A 25072-nucleotide genomic window follows, 5' to 3' on the forward strand; every position below is an offset into this window, starting at 1 on the left:
AAACATTTGATAACTATGTAAAAATAGTAATGATGACATAACATACAAAATTTCTGATATATATGTAGTATATGGATATAGTTATATATGGACGGACTAGTTATCCAAGGGAAATTTATTAATAGGAAAAAAGTATTTAAAAATTAGAAAAATAGGATTAATGAACTGAATATACAATTAAAAAATTAGAAAGTCAACAATCTCATGAAGATCAAGTGAGATAATATTTATAAAATACTTAACACATAGTAATTTCTTAATAAATGCTATTCCATCTCCTTCTTCCCTTCTCTCCTTTTAACAACTAAAGAAATTCAAAATGAGCTCAAAAGAGAAAAGCTTAAACATTAGAATAAAGTGGAAAACAAAAAGAGTACAGTTAGTAGCTAAATGAAGCTAAAAGACAGCACAAGTAAGAAACTAGCAGAACTGATAAACTTTTAGATGTTTTAAAAAGGAGAAAAGTAAAATTAATAAAATAAAAATGAATGCCAAATAGAAATGTTAATTTATTTTTGAAAAAAGAAATTTGACTAGGGGTAAGGGGTCTATCTAATTAAAAATAAAGACAGGTCCAGATATATTTAAAAGAGATTGCAATCAAAGTTTTAAAGAACAATGACCCATATGTCATATATCATTCATGAAAAATGAAAAAAGAAAACATCATTTCACACTGTTCTTATGAGAAAAATATAAGTTTAATACATAATCCAAGGAAGAGAAAGCAAAGAAAGAGATAGCAGACCAAAATAATTAATGAATATATATTAAAATTTTAAAATATAATCTTGGCAAGAAAGATTTATTGCTAAATAGTGTATAATTATCTTTGATGGGTCCAGAATAAGAGTGGAAGCACCTGGAAGAAAAGGGAATGTTAGCTTCTGAAATAAAGATAAAAGGGTGTCTGTGAAAAAGGATTGCTTCCTAAGTGAGTCACTGCTTTAGAGAGGGAAAGGATCATTTTATTGGTAACTGACCATATCCCATTTCAGGGCTACGAGGGTAGAGGTACCCAGGCATTGGAAAGAAGTCTTACTTTGGTGTTCGGTTGGCCATAAGCCTTCTCCTTTGGTTTTCCTCTTTGGGTATCAGATTTCCAGTAAATAAATTGAAAACTGGGATCTGAAAGTTCTTTGCTTGTTTCAGTCCAGGTCTCCTAATCCAACTGCCACTTCCTTGTTAAATGCTGCTCTAAAGCAGGACCAGGGCTGGAAGTTGACACCAATTGGACTCATGTTTCATGGGGGCGATTTCTGGATGAGCACCCAGACCAGAATAAGATTGAAAGCTAAATTCTGGCCATAGCCCAAACCACCCTTTTCTAATGAGAGGGCCTCTTCCTCTCTCTTCCCCCCCCACCCCAACCTCATCCAAACTTGCCAAACAATCCTTGAAAAATCAAGAGCCCTGAACCTCTGACCCTCCAGCCCCTCCAGTGGCCTCCTCTGCCCATCTTCTCTCCTTGCTTGCTCTTCACACAGTGATAGAAAGCCCTGGACACCTCCCTCTTTTCTAAGTGACCTAGGATTCTGATGGAGATTCCAAGATTACTTTCCAGTAGACAGACTACTGGGTGCCTCCTGTTTCCAACTACTACAAATGTCCCCTTGTCTGATGAGATTCAGTCAGTTATACCATGCATGAAAGGGATCTAGGCTTACTCTTTCCTCTAGAGCAGTGGTTCCCAAACTTTTTTGGCTTAACACCTTCTTTCCAGAAAAAATATTACCTAGCCCCTCCCCCCCCGGAAATTATGAAACTATTTATTGAACTCAGATTAGAATATACTACAAAAAAAGTGTGGCTATCACTGCCCACCTGGATCGCTGCAGCACCCACCAGGGGGCAGTAGCACCCACTTTGGGAATCACTGCTCTAGAGCAATAACTAGGAGTTTTTTTTTTTTTTTTCACAAAAGCAGTTGTGATAAGTCAAGGTTGATGGGGAGGATCTGATCATGGCACTGTCTTATCATAGCTATAGTTTACTGGAAGAGGGGGTGGTCTGTCTTTCACCCCAGAGTCAGGAGGAGAAAGGTAGATTGTAGTGGGGAAAGCACTGGATGGGGAGTCAGGGGATCTGGGTGTGAATCCCTGTAGTTCCCCTTTATGTGATTTTAGAGAAGTCACTTAATCTTTTGGGACCTTTGGGTCTATAAAATGAGAGAGTTCAACTAAATAACTTCTAAGATCTCTCATACCTCACCATGAGCCTAAGAAAGCATAGTAAACCAAAAAAATTGTACTATGTAATCAAAGAGAACAGTAGAATACCATGAAGCAATGTAAGTTTTCTGGGGATTAATGGGGCCATTTCATGTCAATAAACATTAAGCACCTACTATGTGCCAGGCACTGTGCTAAGTGCTCTCACATGAAGAAGCATGACCTCCCCCATCTCTGAATTTGGGCATTCTAGATCAAATTCCTATCTTGCCCACGATACTTATGGCTCTGTACGAAGCTTTGCTCTTCTCTCACGAAATTTTCTATCTCCTGTAATTTCCAGTAGTTGCTCTGATATAACACATTCATTCTGTTTTCAATGAAATTATTCCACCAATATTTATTGTCTCTAGCATATGTAAGGCACCCTAACTCCTGGGGTCTGTTATATCAAGGGAAGGGAGAAGGTAAAGTAAAAATACACGTAAAGTCATTCCTCTGCATATTTGATATTTTTGGAGGGTTTGATTTTTGGGGGAGGTTTTTGCCATGCAGAGATGTCAGCTACAGTTCAGGGCTCCTGGAGGAGCTGTAATTGGAGAATGTTTTGAAGGAGGGTTTGAGAGGGGCCATGGAAAAAGGCACACAGAGTATTGCATTTACTGAAGCCAAGGTAGAATTTGTGGTGTTCTTAGTAAAAGCCAGGCAGTAAGATATACTCTGGCAGATGAAAATTGAAATAGCAAAGCCTTACACAGACATTCACTGAAAACCAAGGTATACAAGGAAACTAATTTCAAAGGAAAGAATAGCCTTATTCCTATTCCAATTAGAAGTTAAATCAAACTACATAGTCCCTATTACCCCTTTGTAGACCAGCTAGTCTGTCTCAGATCAGATCAGAGGCATTTTGTTTGTGTTTATGGGATTTTCAAATTCATTATTTATTTATTTTTAATTTTAATTTTAAATATTTATGATTTATTATTATAATTTTTAAATTTTAACATGAATTGACATTGTCAAAGCGAGTTTCTTTACAAGACAGAGGGAACCTATAGACAATAGAGTTATACAAGGAGAACTAAGCAGAAATTAGTCTTGGTTATGAGATTGAGTTGTTATGTGATACTGGCCATATCCCTTGACCTCTTTAGGACTTGGTTTCTTCATCTATAAAATGAGGGAGTTGAATGAGATGCCCCATCCCAATTTTCCTTCTCTCCCTCATCATTACTAATTCGTATATTCTGGGCATTTTTTCCTAAGAGTAGGGATGTATCCATGTAGATCCAACCATATTCCCTTGCTCAGTCCCTTTGGGTACTGATGGCATACTTTGTTGGCACGTTATAGAAGAGAGAAACCTGGATTTGGAATCCTGAAGACCTCCACCAACTGTGTCACCCTGAGCAAGTCCCTTGAACTCCATGAGCCTCAGTTTCTCCACCTATAGAATAGTAAGAGTATTGACCCCTAATAGAGTTGTTCTGAAGATCAAATAAAATGTCTTTAAAATTTTCTGCAGACCTTAATTAACCATTAAATTGCTATATATTGTCTGCTATTATTATGATGATTATTTGACCAATGACTTAAGCCCACAGAAGCACTTATATACATCTTGATGAGAAGAGGGCTGGCATATGATGGCCAGAAAAGATACTGTGGCAGGTGTGACTTTCTATGATTAACTGCTGCTGTCTTTCTATTACCTGACTTTTCCTACTCTGTCCTGACCTCTTCCACTGATTTTGAATTAAATGTTTCAGTGGATAGAGCACCAGGACTGGAGTTAAGGAAGACCTGAGTTCAAATGTTACCAACTGGGTGACCCTGGGCAAGCCACTTTAATCTCTGCCTCAGTTTCCTTAACTATAAAATTGGGATAATAATAGCACCTACCTCCCAGGGTGGTTGTGAGGATCAAATGAGAGATTATTTGTAAAACATTTAGCACTCAATAAATGTTTATTTCCTTCCTCCTTTATTCTTTGTGTGATCTTTCCTCTCCATCAGAAATGATTACTGGTTTTCTGGATTTTTTTTTCCTCTTTGGCCAGATAGAGCCCACCACAATTTTCTGGTTAACCATCTGGTTCAACACTTAGACCACTTCTTTCTGTCTCCTTCCTCTGCTACCACTCACACTCACACCTGACAGGTTCTCTATTTTTACTCTAGTAATTGTCTTTAGTTACTAACCCATATGGTCCATTGTGGGAAGTACCACCATTATAATTTATAGGCTTAGCTAGTTGCCTGATGGTACCAAGAGTTTAAAAGCCTGGCCCATGGTCCGTTGGTGTGGGAAAAAATATTTAATTATAAGACTTCCTAACTCCAAAATTAGTCCTCTATCCATTAAGATGTCCCACCTCTCAATAATAATGTCATCACTGTGTTTTGAGAATGACAGGTGTCCATTTGGGCAAGTCATCATACCTTTCTAGACCTTAGTGTTCTATAAGTGAAGTTAAGGAGTTGTGCTTATTTAATAAGCATTTATCAAGTGCTCACTAGGTACCAGATGCTGTACTAGTCCTTAGAAGTAAAAAAAGAGAGGAAACAATTTTTGCTCTTAGTGTTAATGTGATAAGAAAATACAAACCACAAGACCTTTCCTGATCCCCAGCTCCTAGTACTCCCCACCCCCCATACCAACAACAATAAGAGCTTGAATTATTCATATTTTAAGGTTTACAGTCATATCATTTGATCTTTACAATAACTTTATGAAGGAGGTGCTGTTATTATTCATATTTTTAGGCAACAAAACTGAAGCAGACAGAGGTCAAGTGACTTGCCCAGAGTCACACATGTGCATCTGAAGCAGAATTTGAACTAAAGTCTTCCTGACTCAACGACTATTGCTCTACCCATTGACCTATTCCTGCCTTGTCTTTATTATGTATATATTTTATGTATACTTACACAGGTACACATTATCTCCCTCAAAAGAATGTAAGCTTCTTGAGGGCAGGGTCTATTTCATTTTTTTTGTCATTATATCCCTAGCATCTAGCCCAGTGCCATATTCAAAGCAACATTAATAAATATTTGTTGATTGGTTCATTCTCATACTAATTTTAGGCAAATATTCTTTTTCTCCCATTTTACAAATGAGTAAATTGAGTCTCAGAAGGGACTAGTGGCTTCAAGCCCAGTGCTTCTACTGCCCCACAGCTGATCCCCAAATGATGGAGCTGTAGGGATAGAATGTCACCAGAGCAAGCATAAGCTACTTAGAGACTCATCACTCTTTTTAATGAAAAAGGCCAATTTTACTGGGGGGAGTTGGCATGCCAACTGTCTCCATGATACTTCCAAGTGTCTAACTTAAAGCAGTTTCCATCCTTTTGGCTCCATTTTTATGTCCTCTCTTACCACTTGGAGCTCTGATGACAGCCACCTTTTGATATGTGGCTTGATTATTTAAAGAAAAGAATATTCCATGAACACTTTTCTTGGGATCACTAAGCATTCCTAACTCAATTTCCAGACCAAATAACCTTAGCCAACACATGGCCATATTTTTCACTGAGGAAGAGCCTTGGCTTCCCATTGGGAGTAGGAATCTGAAGTTTTGAAGGAGAGCCAGGAGAGGAACACAATCAGAAGGAAAGTACTGATTGGTTCCTTTAGAACATGATAAACACCTCCTCTAGTCACACTCAGATAACTTTTAAGGTCCGAAATGGACTTTTCTCAATGTTCTCCCTTCAGTGTATCTCTGGGGAAAAAGCCAAACATGAGACATGACCCTAAGGAGAGATTTTTGGAATGTCACAGCTTTCTGGAAATAAGAAGATAAGGGGAAATGACTCCTATCACCATGGAGGTCTCACTAGGGTGGAATTAGAGAGGATGCCTGTAGATCTCAGGAAAAAAAAGAACACTGGGCTTGGAGTCTAAATACCTGGACTTGAGTAGTAGTTGTGTGACTCTGGGTAAGTCTCTAGGCTTCAGTTTTCTCATCTGACAAATGAAAATCGAACAAAGTGATCTCCGAGGTGCACTTCAACCCTAACATTTTGCCTTTCTAAGTCCTGACAACACCTTTTCCTCCTGTGGAATTTCCTATGATTCTACAGACTAGAATACAATAACAAATCAGCATGCTATAATCCATATAGACAAACTGATATGGAAACATTTAATTATATTCAGCAACCATTATTTATGTGTAAGACATTTAGCATAGTGGCTGGCACCTAGTGGGTGCTTGGTAAATGCTAGTTGACTGCCACTGGCCCATTATTGGCACATTTACAAAAACTAACCTAGAAGAAAGCAAGACTGCACCCAGAACCTCGTGCTGTTATACAACCAATGGCTAATTAGAGTCGATGCACAGATTTGAGAGCATGTGTCCTTTCCCAAGAATACCAGCATCTCCCATTCTCATTCTGCCATTGTTACTTAGATCTCCTTTTTGTCTTGGGGTGGCACTGCTTCAATCAAGGTAGAGAATTTGGCTAGAAAAAGAAATATTTGTTGTGGAAGGTATGATCTTAAGGGGAAAATCAATCACTTTGCCCAAAGTACGTGAAGAAATTTGTAGAGAATGGCTCATACTTGCTTATTCTACAGAAGCTACATTTTAGAGCTACAAGAAAACAAGTATAAATTTAGAGTTATTGAGTCAACCATAAAGTATGACTTCCTTCAACATTGTAAAACAAAATCTTTTGGCAATTTTAGCTCTTAAGCCAATGAGCCTATCAGGTGCCAATGACTGCCTGGTGATGAGTTATCTTGGCTGTTCTAATCCCCTCTTCCACCACCCTGTCTTCCCAAAACCTAAATTGGTCATGGCAGTCTTGGAAGCAAATTAAATTAAAACAATCTTTTCTGCACCTTCAGCTTTCTCTATTTTTCATCTCTCTACATGTTTAGGAGTTTTGGTAAGCTGACATTTAGTAACTGTGGAAGAACAGAAAAAAGACATAGTCCCCACGTATCTATCAAGAGCAAGTTGCCAAATCATAAAATATTTGACATAAAGAGGATCTTAGAGGTTGTCTAGTCCAACTCCCTCATTTTGCAACTAAGGAAACTGAGGTCTATAGAAATAAAGTGACTTGCCAAATATTCACAGATCCAGATCTGTGCATGGGTGTACTATGTAGTAGTGCTAATATCATCATGCAGTATCAAAAGTTTCCTGACCTCAATATTTTAATGTGCTCAGTGCCACTTTAACCTCCTACCCTCTGCAACATGATCCCTTCAGTCACAAAAATATTATTCCTGGCAGGAATTTTTGTTTTGGTTTCAATGTGGCTATTCCTCTGTTGTATACTATTGGACAAGGTCTCTACATCTTCACTCAGTCTATGCCCATAAATGGGTAGAGTATACTGTAGGGGAATTCTATTGGACATTTCCTAAATGCATGATGGATTGTGATTGGGTCCCATGGTCATAGAATCATAAAATTCTATAGCCAGAAAGGACCCTAAAATTAATTTAATGATATTTCTTTCTAATCAAGGCATCTTTTCTCTAGGGAGAAAGTCAGATGGATTTGGAGTAAAATGTCCTGGGCATGGATCATGGCTTCACCACTTACTATCTGAGGGACCTTGGATTAATCACTTCAAATGAGTGTCTCAGTTTTTTCATCCCTAAAATGAGAAGGCTGGACTAGATGACCTTTAAGACTTCTTCTAGTTCCAACATTTTATGATCCTCAGAAGTCCAGTTTTCCTGACTCCAAGTCAAGAACTCCAAATACCTCCCTGCCACAACTGGATTCACCTTTTTTTTTCAGGAAGAACCATTTATGCTTCCTATTGAGCTTCAGTGGGGCCAAGTTTTATCTACTTTCTTTTCTGTCACACTCTTCTCTTTTGTTTTGATTTCTCTTTTGCACCTCAGAGTCCTTTTCTTCCTGGTTTCCTTTTCAGCTAAGAAGAGACAGTGTGGTACATGAGAACAAAAATTGGTTTTGCAGGCAGAGGACTTGGGTCCAAATTATACCTCTGTTATTAATTTAACTTTAACTATATCTCTATATAACTGTATTAGTCTAACTGATTCTAGGTCTATAGAATGAAAAGAATGGGTCAGATAATCTCTAAAAATCACTCCAGATCTATTAACCCACGTTTTCTTCCATCCTACATACAATTTATTTTTTTTTCTTTTCGACTCAGCCAGTGGGTAGAGACATTCCTCAAGCTCTTTTATCTTCATAATCAAGGAAACCAACTTGCATTTATGGCACACATAATTAGAGACTACGTCAGGTAATTGACTTTACTTCTATACTTTAGTAGATACATTTTTAATATTAATATTGTCTACATATTTTCATCTTGATTTTTAAGAATGATATGCTCTGGGCAGAGGTTTTTAACCTAAGATTTACAAACTAGCTTTCAAGAAAAATGCATAACTATATTTCTGTGTAATTGTTCTTGTATCTAATTAGGATTTTATTTTGTACGTTTAAACACATTATTAGAAGTTCTTCCCATCCCCAAATGACCCTTTCTTTACTTAGCCTATGTTTTGTAGGCTATATTTTGTAATTACTTCTCTCTATATGTGTTCATTCCTTAGCTCCTGTTCAACCTCGACAGAAAGTAAACTTTATCAAGGTCAGAATTGTATCATTTTGGTCTTGGCATCCTCTAAGTAGCTGACACAACAAATGTTTATTCGATTGAAATGATTGATTGTCAGCAACCATTAGTGCTGTTTGTAGTTACCAGATTGCGCCTTCTGGCCAGTACACTGTGACTGTGTGACTTGTGCTATTTAGAGTTGGGTGTTTTGGTTTTTTTTTGTCTCTTAATATTGCTCGACTTAAACAGAGGAAATAATTATTTTTCCAAATCCATCTTGGAAGATGTTATGAAGTAGGAATGTTCTGGCCTAAGGTCAAATCCTCTTCTGGGCTCCTTGAAGTACTTAGCAAGAATATGAGGGAGGAATAGGGCTGAGTAACCATCTCTTGATGGCAGAGTTTGAAGTCTCACACTTTCAGTACTGCTGTCTTCTGGGTTGCATGAGTAGCAGCCTTGGACAAGCAAGTGCCATAGGTTGGTTTCATTTCTTTGTCTTTGTGATTTGATGATGTAGTTTATAAGGGTTTAAAATTCCCATTTATGATCTATGGATAGATAAAGGAGATGCTGTAGGACAAGATGATAGATGGATGGGTTAACAAGGAGCTCAATGTGGCTAAGAAAAGACCTTGGGAGAGGACATTTGGAAGACTCAGTTATGGTGACCAAGAACTTAACTACTGTAGGCCATTGAGTTAGAGCTTTGTAAAGAGAGGAAGGTTCAATGGATAGAGCATTGGGCTTGGAATCAGGAAAACACCTCTTTGTGAGTTCAAATCTGGCCTCAGAGATTCACAAGTCATGTATCTCTGTTTGCCTCAGTTTCCACATCTATAAAATGAGCTAGAGAAGTAAATGGCAAACAACTTTAATATCTTTGCCAAGAAAACCCCAAATGGGATTATGATGAGTCAGATATGATAGAACAACCACAACAGAGAGAGGCCTTATCTATGAGAGGACAATAAGGGGGATTTTGGCCTTGAGCACTGGGGCTATGCAGGTATTGTATGAAAGTCTGAGTGAAGAAAGAAGTGCAAGTTATTAGAGTGTGGTGGAAAGTTTTTGTTCTGTGTCTGTCTGGTCATTGAGCATCAGTCCTTAATTATTTACCATAGTAATACTAGTTGGAAGATACCATGGGGATGGTGGATCCAGTCCTATATTTGGAACCAGAAAACACATTCAAATTTTGACTCTGCCATTTACCATCTAGATGACTTTGGGAAATAATATTTTCCTTTGGTGTTTCAGTTTCCTAATTTATAAACTGAATATGTTGTACTATGTAATAGCTAAATTGACTTTCTTCTTGAAAATACTATTATACAAAAAGTTCATGTGGCCCCCAAGATATTTGGCAAATTTCCTATTGTCCTTTAGGAGTGGTTCATTTTCTTTGAATAATAGTAACAGTTTCCTTAAGCTATTATCCTATTGTTCTATCTCTCTTCCCTTTATAGTCAAGTTCCTAGAAGGAAGAAATGACTAGAAAGAATCACCTATATTTATTTCCTCATCATCTAGTCATTCCACAACTCCTTAATATCTAGCTTTCATTTCTTCCTTTCTGCTGAAATGACTCTCAAATTTTAACAATGATCTCTTATATGCTGAATTCAGTTGACTTTTCTCATTCTTCTCTCTCTTTGACCCTTCTATAGTTTACAACAATGTTTGTTGATCACCACCAAGAGAACCTAGAGAGTATCTCTTTTGGAATCTATGACAATGATTTTTATTCTTCTCTTTCCTACCCTCCATCTCCAAGTCTAATTCCCTCCTTCTCAATCTGGTTTGTTGGATCATCCATTATCTACTCTAAATATGAGTATCTCCCAAAGTTCTGTTCTAGGACCTCTTTTCTTTTCTGTCAACACCCTTGATGATCTTATCAGTTCCCATGGATTTTGTGACTAAATGTAGATATCTCCCAAATCTTTCTCTTAAGTCCCACATTATAAACTTCTCACTGGACATCTGCATCAAAAGCTCAACCTGTCCAGAAAACAACTCATCATCTTCACCCTCAAATCTACTGTTCCTCTAAACTTTCCTACTACCATCCTTCCAGTTATTCAGGTTTGTAACTCTACACTCATTATAAACCTCTCTACCCCTCATTCCATTCCATAACCAATGAAATGCCAAATTATTTCAATTTTGCCTTTTTCTGCCTTATGACAGCATTTGTCATACTATTCTCTCCTTTCATGTGGAACCATTCTTGGTTCAGACTCTCATTGCCTCTTGCCTTGACTGTGATCAATAGATTCCTAATTGACCTTTTTGCCAAACTCATATTACTAAGTTTATTACCAGAGAACTCCCTATACTAAGTCTCAGCAAGGCCATAGAGGGAAAAGAGCAATGTTTAGCCCAAGGGTCCTGGATTTACTATATCATGTCCCACAGAAGACCACCATGTGGGAGTCTTAAAAAGACTTCTCAAAACCTATATTTTTTCAAATTTATGAAATTGAATTCATATTTAATATAGTGTTTTGTATAGTTTTTTCCTCACAACAAACTATTGAATGGATGAATGAATGAATGAGTGAATGAATGAATAAAGCATTTTAAGTGCTTAATGCATGCAAACACTATGCTAAGATCTAGGGATATAAACAGGAAAGTAAAATTCTTGCTCTCAGGGAACTCGTATTCTAATGGGGCAGACCACATATACTACTGAGATATATATGGAAATATAGTTATCCCAATCATCTTCAAGGTGAAGAGATAGATGCTTAGAGAATTTAGATGACTTATTCATAGTCACGTAGCTACCGTATATGAGAAGCAGGATTTAAACGCAGGCTTTCTAATCCAAGCCCAATGTTCTTTCTAATACTCCATTCTACATTTCTATAAAGAGACACTTTAGAATCTAGTACAAATGGGTATTGTGTAGGAGGGCAGGGTTGAAGGAGATAGGATGAAGGACGGGAATTAATTTTATCTATTAATCTTGGAATTCTTTATTAGGGAGACATTTTGTGCTAGTTCTGTGATTTCCTGGATCATGGAAGCAACTCTGCTCCTGTGTCCCAACTCTTCTTCTGTATACAGATCATCAAGGTGACATATAAAAGGTCAACTGGCTAGTTAGGAGGTCACTTACTCTGTGATACAGACCATGCTTGCATCCATAAGACAGGGAGATGATGAATTTTCCATCCATAAGTTTCATTACAGAGGTGGTTATCATCAAATCCTTCCTGAAAGACTTTAAAAAGTCTTAGAATCATAACCACCATCATTATCATGTATTGATTGTGTTTCTTCTCTGGGCAATCCAGAGTGCCTCACAGTCTCTGTTCTGGGATGGACTTCACAACAGCTGTCTGCCAGCTGATCGTCAATGACTGGGAACAGACAATAAAGACTAAGGCTTTGGGTTAGAACTTCAACAGGAGTGAGCTCTCTGTAGGAGGAATGTAGTTATTCATATGGACTGTGTTCTGTTCCTTCCTGTTGTTTTCTGCTCTCCTCACCAGCAGGCTTCTGAAGATATCCACATGGTGACCTTCTGTGGGACAGGATATAGTAAACCTAGGATCCTGGTGCTAAACATTGAGCTTTTCCTTCTATGCCCTCGCTGACACTTGGTATATGCAGTTCTCTAGCAATAAGGAAAATAATATTCACTAGTTTTCCATTGTACTTGAAGTTTTACAAAGCACTTTCCTCACCATCCCTCTATGGAGTTAATAGCAGCACATATTATCTTCATTATTTTACAGACAAGGAAATGGTCTTACAGAGATTAAATGAATTTCCCAAGGTCATACAACCAATATGTCAGATATGGGATTTGATCCCAGTCTCTTGACTCAATGCCTAGTAGTTCCTACCATTCTACATTGTCTCTCTGATAGAGAGAGAAAATTCTGTAATGTCCCCCTGACCATAACTCACACACACACACACACACACACACACACACACACACACACACATATGTATATTTTTTTGCAATCTCTTTGTCTAGAGCTGATTCAAAATCTAACCCAAGGTTCCTTTTCTTTGAAGGGAACTTAACAGAAATTATACAAATCCATCAATCAACAAGTGTTTATTAAAGGCTCCCTGTGTACCTAGCACTATGTTAGGTGAACAGGCTACAAAGACAAAAATGGATCATTCCATGCCCTTAAACAATTTATATTCTATGACAGGAGACTAAACAGAGAAATTAGAGACCACTAGTTCATCTGCCTCATTTTACAAATGAAGAAACGTGTACGTAAATGTAGTGAGCTGAGAAACATTAGTAGCTGAACTTTGACTAATCCCCACTTCTTGTGTCTCATCTAGGGTTCTCAATTCATTTTTATAAGGCTAACATCTGATGAATGGATCAAGTACTGGCCTGGGAATCTGGAGACTCAAAACCCTTCCTTCACTTTGCCATTTCCCCATTGACTTTCTTTGCAAGCTCTATGACATGGTTTCCTCATCTGTAAAATGGGTATAATTATACTTGTTTTCTGCTTCCCAGAGAATTCATAAAATATTTCATCCAATAAAATACTATTAAAAAGCACTGTGATGAAGAGGTAGGGTAAAAAGAATAGGATATAAGAAGCTTTCACCTATATGGAGGGAAATGGCAGCATAATACATGTAGACAAAACATTACCAGAAAAAGCATGTTGTTCCACATGAAGTGTGGGTGCCTCAAATGGCACAGGAGAGGACAGAGATCATCTTAATTTCAGGGGATTCAGGGAATGTCGTAAAGGGAAGGCAGGCATTAAAAGATATTGGTAGGTAGAAAGGAAGGGAGATATGAGGACAAGTGGAATTTGTGAATGTGAAAATACTTAAGAGTATTTTGAAGGAAAGGCAAACTTCAACCCATGATTTAAAATTACAAAAAAATTCCAGTTTTTCCAGAACAGGGTGTTCTGGTTAATGCAATATTCTGGTTAGTGGGCAGTCATCACTTATCCTCTGATCATTTAACAATATTTTAGAAATCAGAACACAACAAAATGTGCTAAAACTACACTAGAAAATGATTTTTTTGAGATTCATAAAATCTTAGAATCAGAAAGGACTAGTGTGGTACGATTGGAAAAATATGGAACGTGGAGTGCTGAGCCTGGAATTACCAAGCCTCAGTTTGAAACCCTAACTACCTATGTGGCTTTGGGCAAGTTTTTGATATTTTCTAGGCTTTATTTCTTCTTCTATATAAGGAAAGTGTTAGAGTAGATGACCTCCAACATCCTTTAGAGCTCTAGGTCTACCATCTTTTGACCTCAGAGGATGTCTGGTCCAATGTTCCGTATCTTACAGGTCTTTTGTAAAACATTCCTGTCAGATAGTCACAAATAGTCTTCTGGTTTCTGTTTGAATACTGTTAGTGACAGGATGCTGCTACTTTGTGAAGTTGCCTTTCTTTATTTGCCAATCCTATTTAGACACAGTGGAAAAATCGTTGGCTCTGCAGTCACAGGACTTGGGTTCCAATAAATCCTTTGTATATGATTTTGGATGTCAGTCACTGAACCATGTTGGGCCTCAGTTTCCTCAACTGAAAAAAATAAAGGGGAAGTCCTCTGATCTCCTTTCTATTTCTCCCATCTATGATCTCATGAGCATCTTTTCTTTGACGGAAGAAGACTTTTTAAAAAGGTAGGAATAGAGTAGTTCTATTTTGTTTCTCTCTTCCATGATCTTTTAACATTATACTATCTTAATAAGGAGGCTTATCCCTCTCTTGTTTATTTTCTTGCTCCAGAAATAGCTTAGAAAATCCCTTTTTTCCTCTTCCTTTTAAATTGTCTTGAAAGATTGTGTTTATTCTGGTATCCATACTCTAGCATTTATGGCTTTGTGATTCTGTGGTTCTTACAGTACCCTTAGCATCATTATTCTTAATTAAATATTTCAGAGATCCATGGTTTGCATGCTCCCTTTACAAACACAAATAATGACCTCCTACACTTTGGCAGGCTTCATAATTGACTGTGGTCCAAGTTATTCCCCAATTTATGGTCAATTTTCTGATGATGCCATAACAGTTTGGCATCTACCCCTTATTTGAAAACTTTCAAGATTGTTAAGAATTACCCAAGTTAAATTCTGCTGTCATTATCTTCAAGAATACTAGGTCACTTTCATGCATAGTAACAGAATTTGAGAATTAATAGCCACAAGACTAACCTAGGGTGACCTAGACATAAAAGGAATACTCATTCTAATATTCTTGACCCTCTCCTAAAAGAATTTCTAGGAAGAAGAGTCCATCTTTCTCAAGGCAACCTGTTAGACATTAAGACTGTTCTAATCATAAGCAAGATTTCTTTTCTGACATACAGCCTATATTAGTCTCTTTGGGACTTCTGTACCACTAGCTTCTGGCCACTAGCACCAAACAGGAAGTATAATCCTTCCTCCATATAATATCCCTTCAATTACTTGAAGACAGATGTCCCCACCTAGCTCCCCATCTTCTATTCTCCAGGCTAAATACAACCCTTTCCTTCAGTTCATTTTCAAATGACAAGGACCCAAGGCCCTTCCTCACTTTGCTCATTCTCCTCTGGACAATCTCCACTTTAGGCTGAGGAATCAAAATAAGACTCTAAAGAATCATTATTCTTGGGAATGATAATGGTTGTCCAGAATGGCAAATATCTGATTACCTGAACTTTGGGAATGTTTGCCTTCTGAAGTAAAAGGAATTCATGAACCAGTCAACCAATCCTTGAGTTTATGCCTACCATGTTCAGAGTATTGGGTTAGATTATGGGGATGCTACAATGAAACTGCACACAACTTTTACTATCAAGGAATAAATAGTATAGTATGGAATAAGTATAGTCATATAAATGAGACAATATTAACAATATAGATGGGATGTTCTTGCTGTGTGAAATCCAAGGAGGGAGAGGTCATGTCCAACTGCAGGAATGTAGGAAATTTTCATGGAAGAAGCAAAATCTAAATTGAATGCTTGGAATTTCCATCCCTCATTTCATGTGCATACCTTAGTCTCCTGGGAATTATAGGCAACTTTGTCAACTCTTTCCCCAATTGAAAAAACTCTGTGTGAGCAGAAAAACAAAAACACTTGAGAAACACTGATATAAAGAACACATTCCAGGCGCAGGGAACTACTTGACCCAAAGAATAGAGATAAGAGAAGACAAGAGAAGAATGAAAGGCAATGAACGGTCTAATTTGACAGAAATAGAATTAACTATGGTGGGGGATATAGTATGAGCTAATTCTGAAAAGGTAGATACTACTGATAATAATAATGAGGATTGTTGTTAGTATTTGTATTTTTCATCACTGGTGACAGCAGCCTAATTGATGCTCTTGATGTCTTTGTGTTATATCACACAGGGAGTGTAAACTTCCCACTTTTGGTGGCTTTCTGAGAGTGCAGAATCATCCCTGAAAATGAGAGGCAAATATTAAGTGGGTAGTGATAGTCCTGTGTTTTTCAATGACTCCATTATTTCAGTGGATCACCCTGGTCAAGCCTACTTGGTAAATCTCCTTTTTCTTCCTTTTTTCAGTGGTTTAAGAACTGATTATATGCATTTGAACCACGACTTGTAGTATTCAACTCCTAGGATCAGAGACAGAGATGGAGAAAACTTCAGAGATCATTCTAGCTTAATCTTATCATTTTTCAGATGAGGAATTTGGGGCCCAACTAATAAATAACAGAATCCTCTTTCCTCTCCTTGTCACTATGTAGGTTCTAAAAATGAGAGGACTCCCCTGAAGCAGGATGCCCATTGAATTCCCTTGATTCAAGGAATCTTAGGGAAACTCTTCAGCTCAGATTTAAAACAAACAAACAAACAAACCATAAAGAATGATTTAAGAAACCCATTCTTAGATCATACAAACTATTCTGAGACCAAATATATATATACATGCGGTGTTGTGCCAGGTTGTATAGACCCAGCCCCCAATTTGTCTCAAAAAGCCTTTTTTCACATAACCTTGTGGAGTTGGGCAGTTGCTCGAATGCTCTCCCTTCTCTCCAAAGCAAGTGAGAAATGATCCCGGCCCCTGGATGTTGTGGTTGTGTTTGTTGTCAGCCTTCGTGGATTCCTGCCAGAACCCAAAAGGAGCAGAGTCTCTTTTCTGTGGAGACCTTTGGCTGGACTCCTTTGGCGATCCCAGAGGTGAGGGGTCACTGTGGTTCTGGCAGCTCCAGTTCTGGCGGAGGCTCAGCTCTCCCAATCCAGGACCCACAGGCATCTTCCCCCATTCCCAGAGAAGCCAGGGAATCCTTGTCCCAGTGTGACCCGATTGTGTCCCTCCTTTTCACTAGCTCCCAAGAGCCCTGGTGGTTTTCATTCACCAATGGATCATTGTGATGGGTTTTGTGGGTTCCTGCTGCCACTGAGCCTTTAGCCTGGGTCCTGGGGCAGCTCTGTCTTCTGTGGGCCAGAGAGGGAAAGATGATGAGCCCCAGGCATCCTTTTGTCTTGTGATATTTAAAGCCCCCAATCTGTCCCTGAAAGATGAGCCTGGGCTACAAGGGAAACCACGGCAAGTTTCAGAGCAAGGATGTCCTGGTTTTAGGTCTATTGTGTTGTAGTGAGCAAAACCAATTCCAATTCTTGTGTATGTTTGTGCATTTGTTGTATGTGTATAAAGACTTTGAGCCAGACATGAGCAAGTGAATTCTGAGTATTCACAGATCCGATCTCACTGCCTTTACTAAAAACCCTTCAATGATTTCTTGTGGTGTCCTCCACAGAGAAACTCCTCCTCCAGGCATTAAAATACTCCACAGCCTGGCTCCCACATACCTTTCCACATTTTTCTCCGGCTTGCAGTATTTCAATTAAACTATCCTGCTAATTGTTTCCTGAACATAAAATTCCATCCCTACTTTTGTACATTTGGGCAGGTGTTTGCCCCTTCTTTTAAAATGCTCTCTATCCTCACCAACTTGTAGAATTCATAGCACCTTTCAAGGCACTTACTAAGGTGCCACCTTCTAAACAAAGTGTGCTTTCTTTGCATCTTCTTCTATTTCATTATTACACTTCTCTAAGAAAGTTAATCTAGCCCCTTTGCTTTGGAATTTCTCTCTGGGACAGAGGGACCCTGATTGGTGGGCTAGGGAATGCCTGCAGACCCATCTAAGTCACAGTATCTAGCAAGTCTTAGGTCATGCTGCACTATCACTTGCCCATCTGCTCTGCTGCTGCTCAAGCATACCACCACTCTTCCAGTTCTCTTTCTTTTCTTTTTCCAGTTCTTGGAATAAGAATCAGGGCAATGTGACTACTGTTTCTGGAAAGCATGTGACAGTCAGCTGCCCTGTGGCTTCATTCACCATCCTTGTGACTTCCTGAACCCAAACTCCCTCCTTGGCCATGGATGGGACTCTTGTATACCTTGTCAATCCCTAGTAGAATGCAAGCTATTTGAGGATAGATCAGCACCAAACAAAGAGACTGGTAGACTGGTATACCACTTTATTATTATTATTTTAAATTCTTACCTTCTGTCTTGCATTGATTCTATTTATTTATATTTATAAATGCATATTTATATATTATTTTATTATTTATTGATATAAATATTTCTTTCCAAAGCAGAAGAGTGGTAAAGGCTAGGCAACCGGAGTTAAATGACTTGCCCTGGGTCATGCAGATCTAGAAAGTGTCTGAGGTCAGTTTTGAACCCAGGACCTCCCTTCTCTAGGTCTAGCTCTCTATCCACTGCAGCACCAAGCTGCCCTTCATAGTACACATTTTAAATATTTTTTCATTCATTCTCTCCTGCTTGGAATTACTTTGTATGTAGTTTGCATTGATTTACTTGAGTTTATTTCATCTCTTCCTAGTACAATATAATCTCCTAACAGGGGATGATTTTGCTTTCATCTTGGTACCTCCATTGCCTGGCATGATCCTTTGCACATATTCTAGTAAGTATGTAATAAATCCTTATTGGATTGAATTCAGTGGCTCTAACCATTTCTAGGCCAGCTGATCAGAAATAACAAAGATGGGCAGTGGAGAGGGAACCAGAGAAGGATGATCTTCCAAACTGGATTCCCATCTTTGGTGATTTGTTGTAAATATTTCATGACTGGGAAGTAAATCTTTCCATCCCAAGGATCTGATCTTTATTCAAAAGACAGTGGGGCTGGGTTCTACTCCAGGTTTTTAAAGATCAGAGTAATTTATATTTTCAATCTGTTTTATTGTTGTTGTTGTGTCATTTTTGTTTATAACTCTCTGTGACCCCATTTGGGGTTTTCTTGGCAAAGATATTGGAGTAGTTTGTCATTTCCTTCTCCAATTAATTTTACAGATGAGGAAACTGAGTGAAGGACTTGCCCAGATTTACACAGCCAGTAAGTGTCGGGGGCCAGATTTGAATTCAAGTCTTTCTGATTCCAGGATTGGTGCTCTATCTACTGCTCCACTTAGCTGGTCCCCAGATACTGAATAGCATTGTTAAATCTTTAGGGTCATACATTTAGTGATAGAAGGAACTTGGGTTTTATGGTTTAATCCTTATCTTTTATAGATGAGTAAACCAAGAGCTTAAAAAAATTATGCCTTGCTCAGGGTCCCATCAACAGAGCTGGAATTCAAACCTGAGTCCTTTAACTCTGAGGGACAGCTAGGTAAAGCAGTGGACTTGGAATCAGGAAAATTCATCTTCATGAGTTCAAATCTGGGCTCAGGCACTTATTAGCTATGTAATTCTGGGCAAGTGACTTATCCTTGTTTGCCTCAGCTCCTCATCTGTAAAATAAACTGCAGAAGGAAATGGCAAACCACTTCAGTATCTTTGCCAAGAAAACCTCAAAATGGGGTCAGAAAGAGTTAGATACTACTGTAATGACTCAACAACAACAATAACAACAACAATAACAACAACAATAACCACTTCTGACTCCAAATCTAGCACTCTTACAACTGATCATATTGCCTTTCTAGGTAAATAGTGTAAAGGCAAATGGGGAATGAATGGGGTAGACTCTTAGAAACCCAATCTGGCATGAGTCAATGAAAGATCTGGCAGTAAAACATTTATTAAGCAGTGTTGGGTTCTATTTAAACCCTCCTTGTATATTATGTGGCAGAATGGAAGTGACCTTGGGTTCTCAAAGTGCTGCATAGACTTTGGCTCACCCTAAATATTCAGAGAGACTTTGGATGCAGGTCCAATGGCAACCCATGGGTTTATAGACCAAAGGAGAGTTGAATTTGGTGCAAAGGGACCTCTCTACAACAGGAAGCTGACTCTCCTCCAGATGAATTTTTGGCCACAGAAATTCATGAAGACTATTTAAAAGATGTGAAGAGGATGCAATTTCATGGGTAGAGGGAGCACTCATGCCAATGAAATCCTGAATTTTTTTGAAGGACCTGAAGTATTGTGGACATTGTAGGAGATAGAAGAGAAGACCTCCTTCTACATGAAGCTTCCCTGATCTCTCCTAGTATATTTATATCGATGTCATTTATGTCAACTCTATCAATCTGTCTCTATATCTTTCTGTCTTTATCTAGCTGCTCTTTATCTTTATCTACCTTCCTTCCTTCCTTCCTTCCTTCCTTCCTTCCTTCCTTCCTTCCTTCCTTCCTTCCTTCCTTCCCTAGAATATAAACTCCTTGAAAACTAAATACTCATTAATGATTGATTTTTGTCTTTGTCTTCTGTGCTTACCTAACACATTTATTAAGTACCTCCATTGCACCATGTGATAGGGACTCTACTACAGTTTGTTGTCTTGAATTACTATAGAAGTTCAGAAATGAGAGAGACCAATGAAGAATTGTGAGCAGTGGAGTAATCCAGAAAGGCCAATGGATATAGAATCAGCTGTTTTCCTCTGAGACTAAGTATTTGAACAATCACTTTATCTTTTTAGATATCTGTTTCCTCACCTCTAAGATGGAAATGCTAATACTTATGCAATTTAACTCACTGAATTATTGCAGGGAGAACATTTTGTAAAATGCTATATGTGAACTATTATTGGAACACATGGGAAAAACATCTTGGAGGAGCTGCAAGTTTATGGGACCCAGAAAGAGAGACTGTCTCCTATGTCCTCATTACGGCAGAGACTGATGCCTCAGTAACCATTACTGGCGGCAGGGGACCCCACTGTCTATTAAAAAGACATATAATCAAAACATTCTCTTTCTTCATCTTGTCTAATTCTCTAGGCTAGGTCTGAACGAACATTCCTGTGGGAGACAGAGGGAGGGTGAAAAAAGAGACTGACTTAGGAACGTTCAGCATGCAAGGCTGGGATTTTGACGAGGAGTAAGGAAGGGAAGGATCTTTGCCTCATACTTGGAGCCAGAGAGGGAGTCTTAAGGCTGGTAACCTATCAAAAGCAAGGACTGGGATGTGACTAGCAGTGATCCTGGCTGGATGAGAACGAGAAGGCTCTTTATATAGATTAAAATAAAAACCAAGGATTTGGTTACTCAGGGGGGAAATTTCTTAATGGAGATGGAGTCTACAGATGTTTAGTAGCCTTAAATAAACTTATACTTTCTACACCAATTGGTTTCAGAGACTACCAGCTAAGGAAACAGGAATGGGAATGTACAGTCAATGATGCTAAAGAGGAATGCTCAAAGGATGGTGAAGAAGAATGAATTTCTATTTGTATTTAAGATTGGGATAATTTTGGCAAAGCTCTGTGAATATTACAAGTGTGAAGAGAGAAACAGAGATGAGGGGAAAGTGTTGAAGGGCCTATTATAGGACAGACAATGGATCAGGACAGAGAAAAGACACCAAGATTTATGGACCTGCCATAATGATTACTTCTATAGTAAAAGTGAAAGCCTGAGAAATGCTATTTTATGGGTTTTGGAAGCTGGAGGAAGCAGAATGATGGGACAGAATAATTTTTCTACCTATATATTTTCAATTAACAAGAATTCCCCTCTCCACACACATACTCATACAATTTGAAAGAAAAAAAATAAAAACAAAACTCATAAAAATATGCATAGTAAAATAAGACACATTTCTGCACTGGTCATGTCTAAAGGTATGTCTCATTCTGTACGCTGAGTCTGTCACATCTTTGTCAGGAGGTGAGTACATGTTTCATCATTGGTCCTCTGGAATCTTCACTGGACATTTTGTGGATGAGAGTTCTTAGGTCTTTCAAAATTGTTTGCCTTTACAATGTTGTCATTACTATATAAAGTGTTCTGTTGGTTCCATAATTTCACTCTGCATCAGTTCACACAATTCTTTTCAGGTTTCTCTGAAACTTTGTTTTCCATCATTTTTTATTTAGGTGGCAACTAAGTGATGTGCCTGAAGTCAGAAATATCTTAAGTTCAAATCCCAACTCAGATACCTACTAGCTATGTTATGTTAGGCAATTATTTAACTGCTTAGTATCTCAGTTTCCTTGTTTCTAAAATGGAGGCAATCATAGCTACCTCCCAGGGTTATTGCGAAGATTAAATGAGATAGCATGTATAACACTTTGTAAAATTTGAGTAACTTTACTGTTACTGTTACTAAAAAGCTGAGTAACTTTACCAGCTAAGACATACCTCTCTGCCTATACACACAATCCCATTCCATCTTCTCCACCATATTATACTTTCTTCTATGTCCATCTTCTCACTTATCTTCAGTCTGTCTGCTAGCTACTTCCTCACTACCCATGTTGCCCTGATCTTTAAAAAAAATCATCTGATCTGTCCATCCCTTGCTAGCTATTATCCCATGTCTCTCTTCTCTCTTCTGGCTAAACTCCTTGAGAAAGCAATCTACAACACATGCCTCTACTTCCTTTCTCTAACTCTCTCCTTATGTCTCTGCTTCTTTTGTATCTGGCTTCTGACTTCATCATTCAAGTGAAACTACTTTCTCCATTGCCAGTGATCTCTCAGCCAAATTTAATGGCTCTCTTAATCCTCACCCTTCTTGACCTATTTTGACATCATCAATCACCTTGTCTGCTCATTACTCCCTTCTCTTAGTTTTCATGATATCACTCCTTCCGGCTTTTTGTTTTACTTCTGATCACTTCTCAATCTCATTTCCTACCTCTTCATCCAGGTCATGGGTATCACCCAAGACTCTGTTCTGTATCCTCTTTTCTTCTCTCTGTATCCTATTTTGCCTGATGACTCATCAGCATGATGATCAATTATGATATGATCCATTCTCATATCTATACAGATGATTGTTAGATATACTTGTCCAGTCCTAATCTCCCCACTGACTTCCAGCATTTTATTTCCAATTGTCCTTTGGACTTTTTGAATTGGATGTCCTATAGCCATCTTAAACTCAATATGTCCAAAACTGAACTCCCTCAATTTGTAAATAAGAAAATTGAAGCAGAGATTGGTTAAGTAATTTTTCAAATGTCAAAGAGTTGCAGAGTGGAGATTCAAATGCAAAACCTCTGACTTTAACTCCAATTATTCTCCCACTTTACCAGCCTCCTAACCCCATTTATATTTGATAAACAATCAAACCCTTGAAATTCTTGAGTTTCCACAAAATCTTACAAATTCAATGATTTCTAAAAGAGATTGGAAGACTTGATCATACTCTATGGAGCTTTTTTGAAAGCAGGAATCATTATGCAAAAACTCAGGAGAGATTCTGAGATTCTGTCAGAGGAAAAGAAGGCATGGGGGACATGTAGAACTGAATCAGAAAGAACCAGCAGCCTATGTGCAACCAGAAAAAGAAGAAAGTAGTACTGCACTGAACTAAAATAAAAGAGAAATAAAGGAGAGCCATGGCTCTAGAGGTATTTCATATCAAAAGGTTGACTTCCATTAAGGGGAAGTTTCAAAGAAAAGGTCATCTCTTTCCTCAGCTTCTTCTCTTGGTGCCCACCTAATAAAAGATGTTAACATATACTCCTTCCCACAAATATTTTTGATTATTTGAATATTCCTTTAGCCACAAAGAAGTGTGGGGTTAACTAGACATGGACATACATGTAAATTAAGGTAGTAAGTCAAACTTCTAACTGAATATTAGGAATTTTCCAAGTGGGGGCTCAGAGCGATTAGGATCTGATGGCCTTTGGTGAGGCATGACTGAATATTCTTTGGGTGTTGTGAGTTGCTGAATGATTCTCGGCTGTAACTTATTTTTCCACCTTTATCTTCCACTGCATTCTTTCTGTGGCTAAAATGGATTACTCATTTATTAGCTGAACCTACCTCATCCTTTTCCATTCCCATACTCATGCCATATTCCCTACTGAAATCTAACTCCTCCTTCAAGTTCCATGGCAAAAACTATCTCCTGCCTCCCTTAAGAAGGTATCTCCAGTTTCTCAGCCAGAACTTCTAGGATACTTCCATTGTACCACTCGTTTATCACTTTTGCATCATCACTATATGTGCTATACATGCCTCACATCCTTTACTAGACATTTATAGATTTTTTTTCTTAAAAACTGTGTCTACTTTGTGCTGGTGTTGGGATGTCAAGGCCCTGAGATTAAAGATTGTGTCTCATCTATTTTTTCATCCTTGGTAGCACCTAGTAATGTCCTCAGCGCTCAGGAAATATTTGTTTCATAAATAATGTATTATGCCAAAAAAAAGGGAAAACTTTCTCTGAAGTTCTGTTAGTCTCCAACTTGAGACTGTTTGGAAACTAGCTACTTGGACAGTGGTTTTATATTATATACTCTACTTTCCCTTTCCTTAAGTCTCACTGAAGAAGGCAAAAATGCTAGAGATATAGAAAGGTTACTTACTCCAAGAGTTTCTTGGAGTTCTGAAATCCTGAAATTCTTCCTCCAGCTGATTGTCTTAGAAGGCAATGGAATTCTTTTGGATTAGTACTATCTGATGGTCATCTAGCCATTTAGTGGTGCAGCCATTAGTAGACTCTGTACCTCCTCTGAGTGCCCAGATGAGTCAATGAAAAGGCACTTTGGCTGTTCTGCTGAGACTAGATAAATGCACAGGGCTTTGGATTTGACTTCAGCTCCAAAGTTAGATTAAGAAGAAAAATCTCTTTTGAGAACAGAATATAGGCTTCTTTGGGGGCCATCAACTAATTTTCTTTGTTCTTCTGGTTACTTTTCCATTGCAGGATATTTCAGCATCCCAGGGGATGTTCTAGGCTCCTCTTGGTCTCTGCCAGATCCTGAAAGAGTGACTCACAAAACTACAACTCAGTTACTTTTTATGAGACCAACATGACCAAACATAGAGACATGGAGAACTGGGACTTTGGCAGAAAAGGTGTTGCCAGAAAAAAAAATGGGAGACTTCAGGCAGTTAGATTAGGATGTAGATTTTTTTTAAACCCTTAACTTCTGTGTATTGGCTCCTTGGTGGA

The 25072-nt window shown here is 38.2% G+C and overlaps 1 protein-coding gene across 1 annotated transcript in view; it reads left to right on the top strand.

The window, feature by feature from the left end:
• The window catches only part of DDR2 (discoidin domain receptor tyrosine kinase 2), a 146889-nt gene that overhangs the window by 24362 nt on the left and 97455 nt on the right, over positions 1 to 25072 (top strand). The window contains exon 3 of the mRNA XM_044674862.1: positions 16773 to 16911. Within this exon, the coding sequence (XP_044530797.1) occupies positions 16773 to 16911 (139 nt within the window). The remainder of the gene's footprint in view (positions 1 to 16772; positions 16912 to 25072) is intronic.

The sequence above is a fragment of the Gracilinanus agilis genome, chromosome 4 (genome assembly GCF_016433145.1).
Source record: "Gracilinanus agilis isolate LMUSP501 chromosome 4, AgileGrace, whole genome shotgun sequence".
Taxonomy (NCBI): domain Eukaryota; kingdom Metazoa; phylum Chordata; class Mammalia; order Didelphimorphia; family Didelphidae; genus Gracilinanus; species Gracilinanus agilis.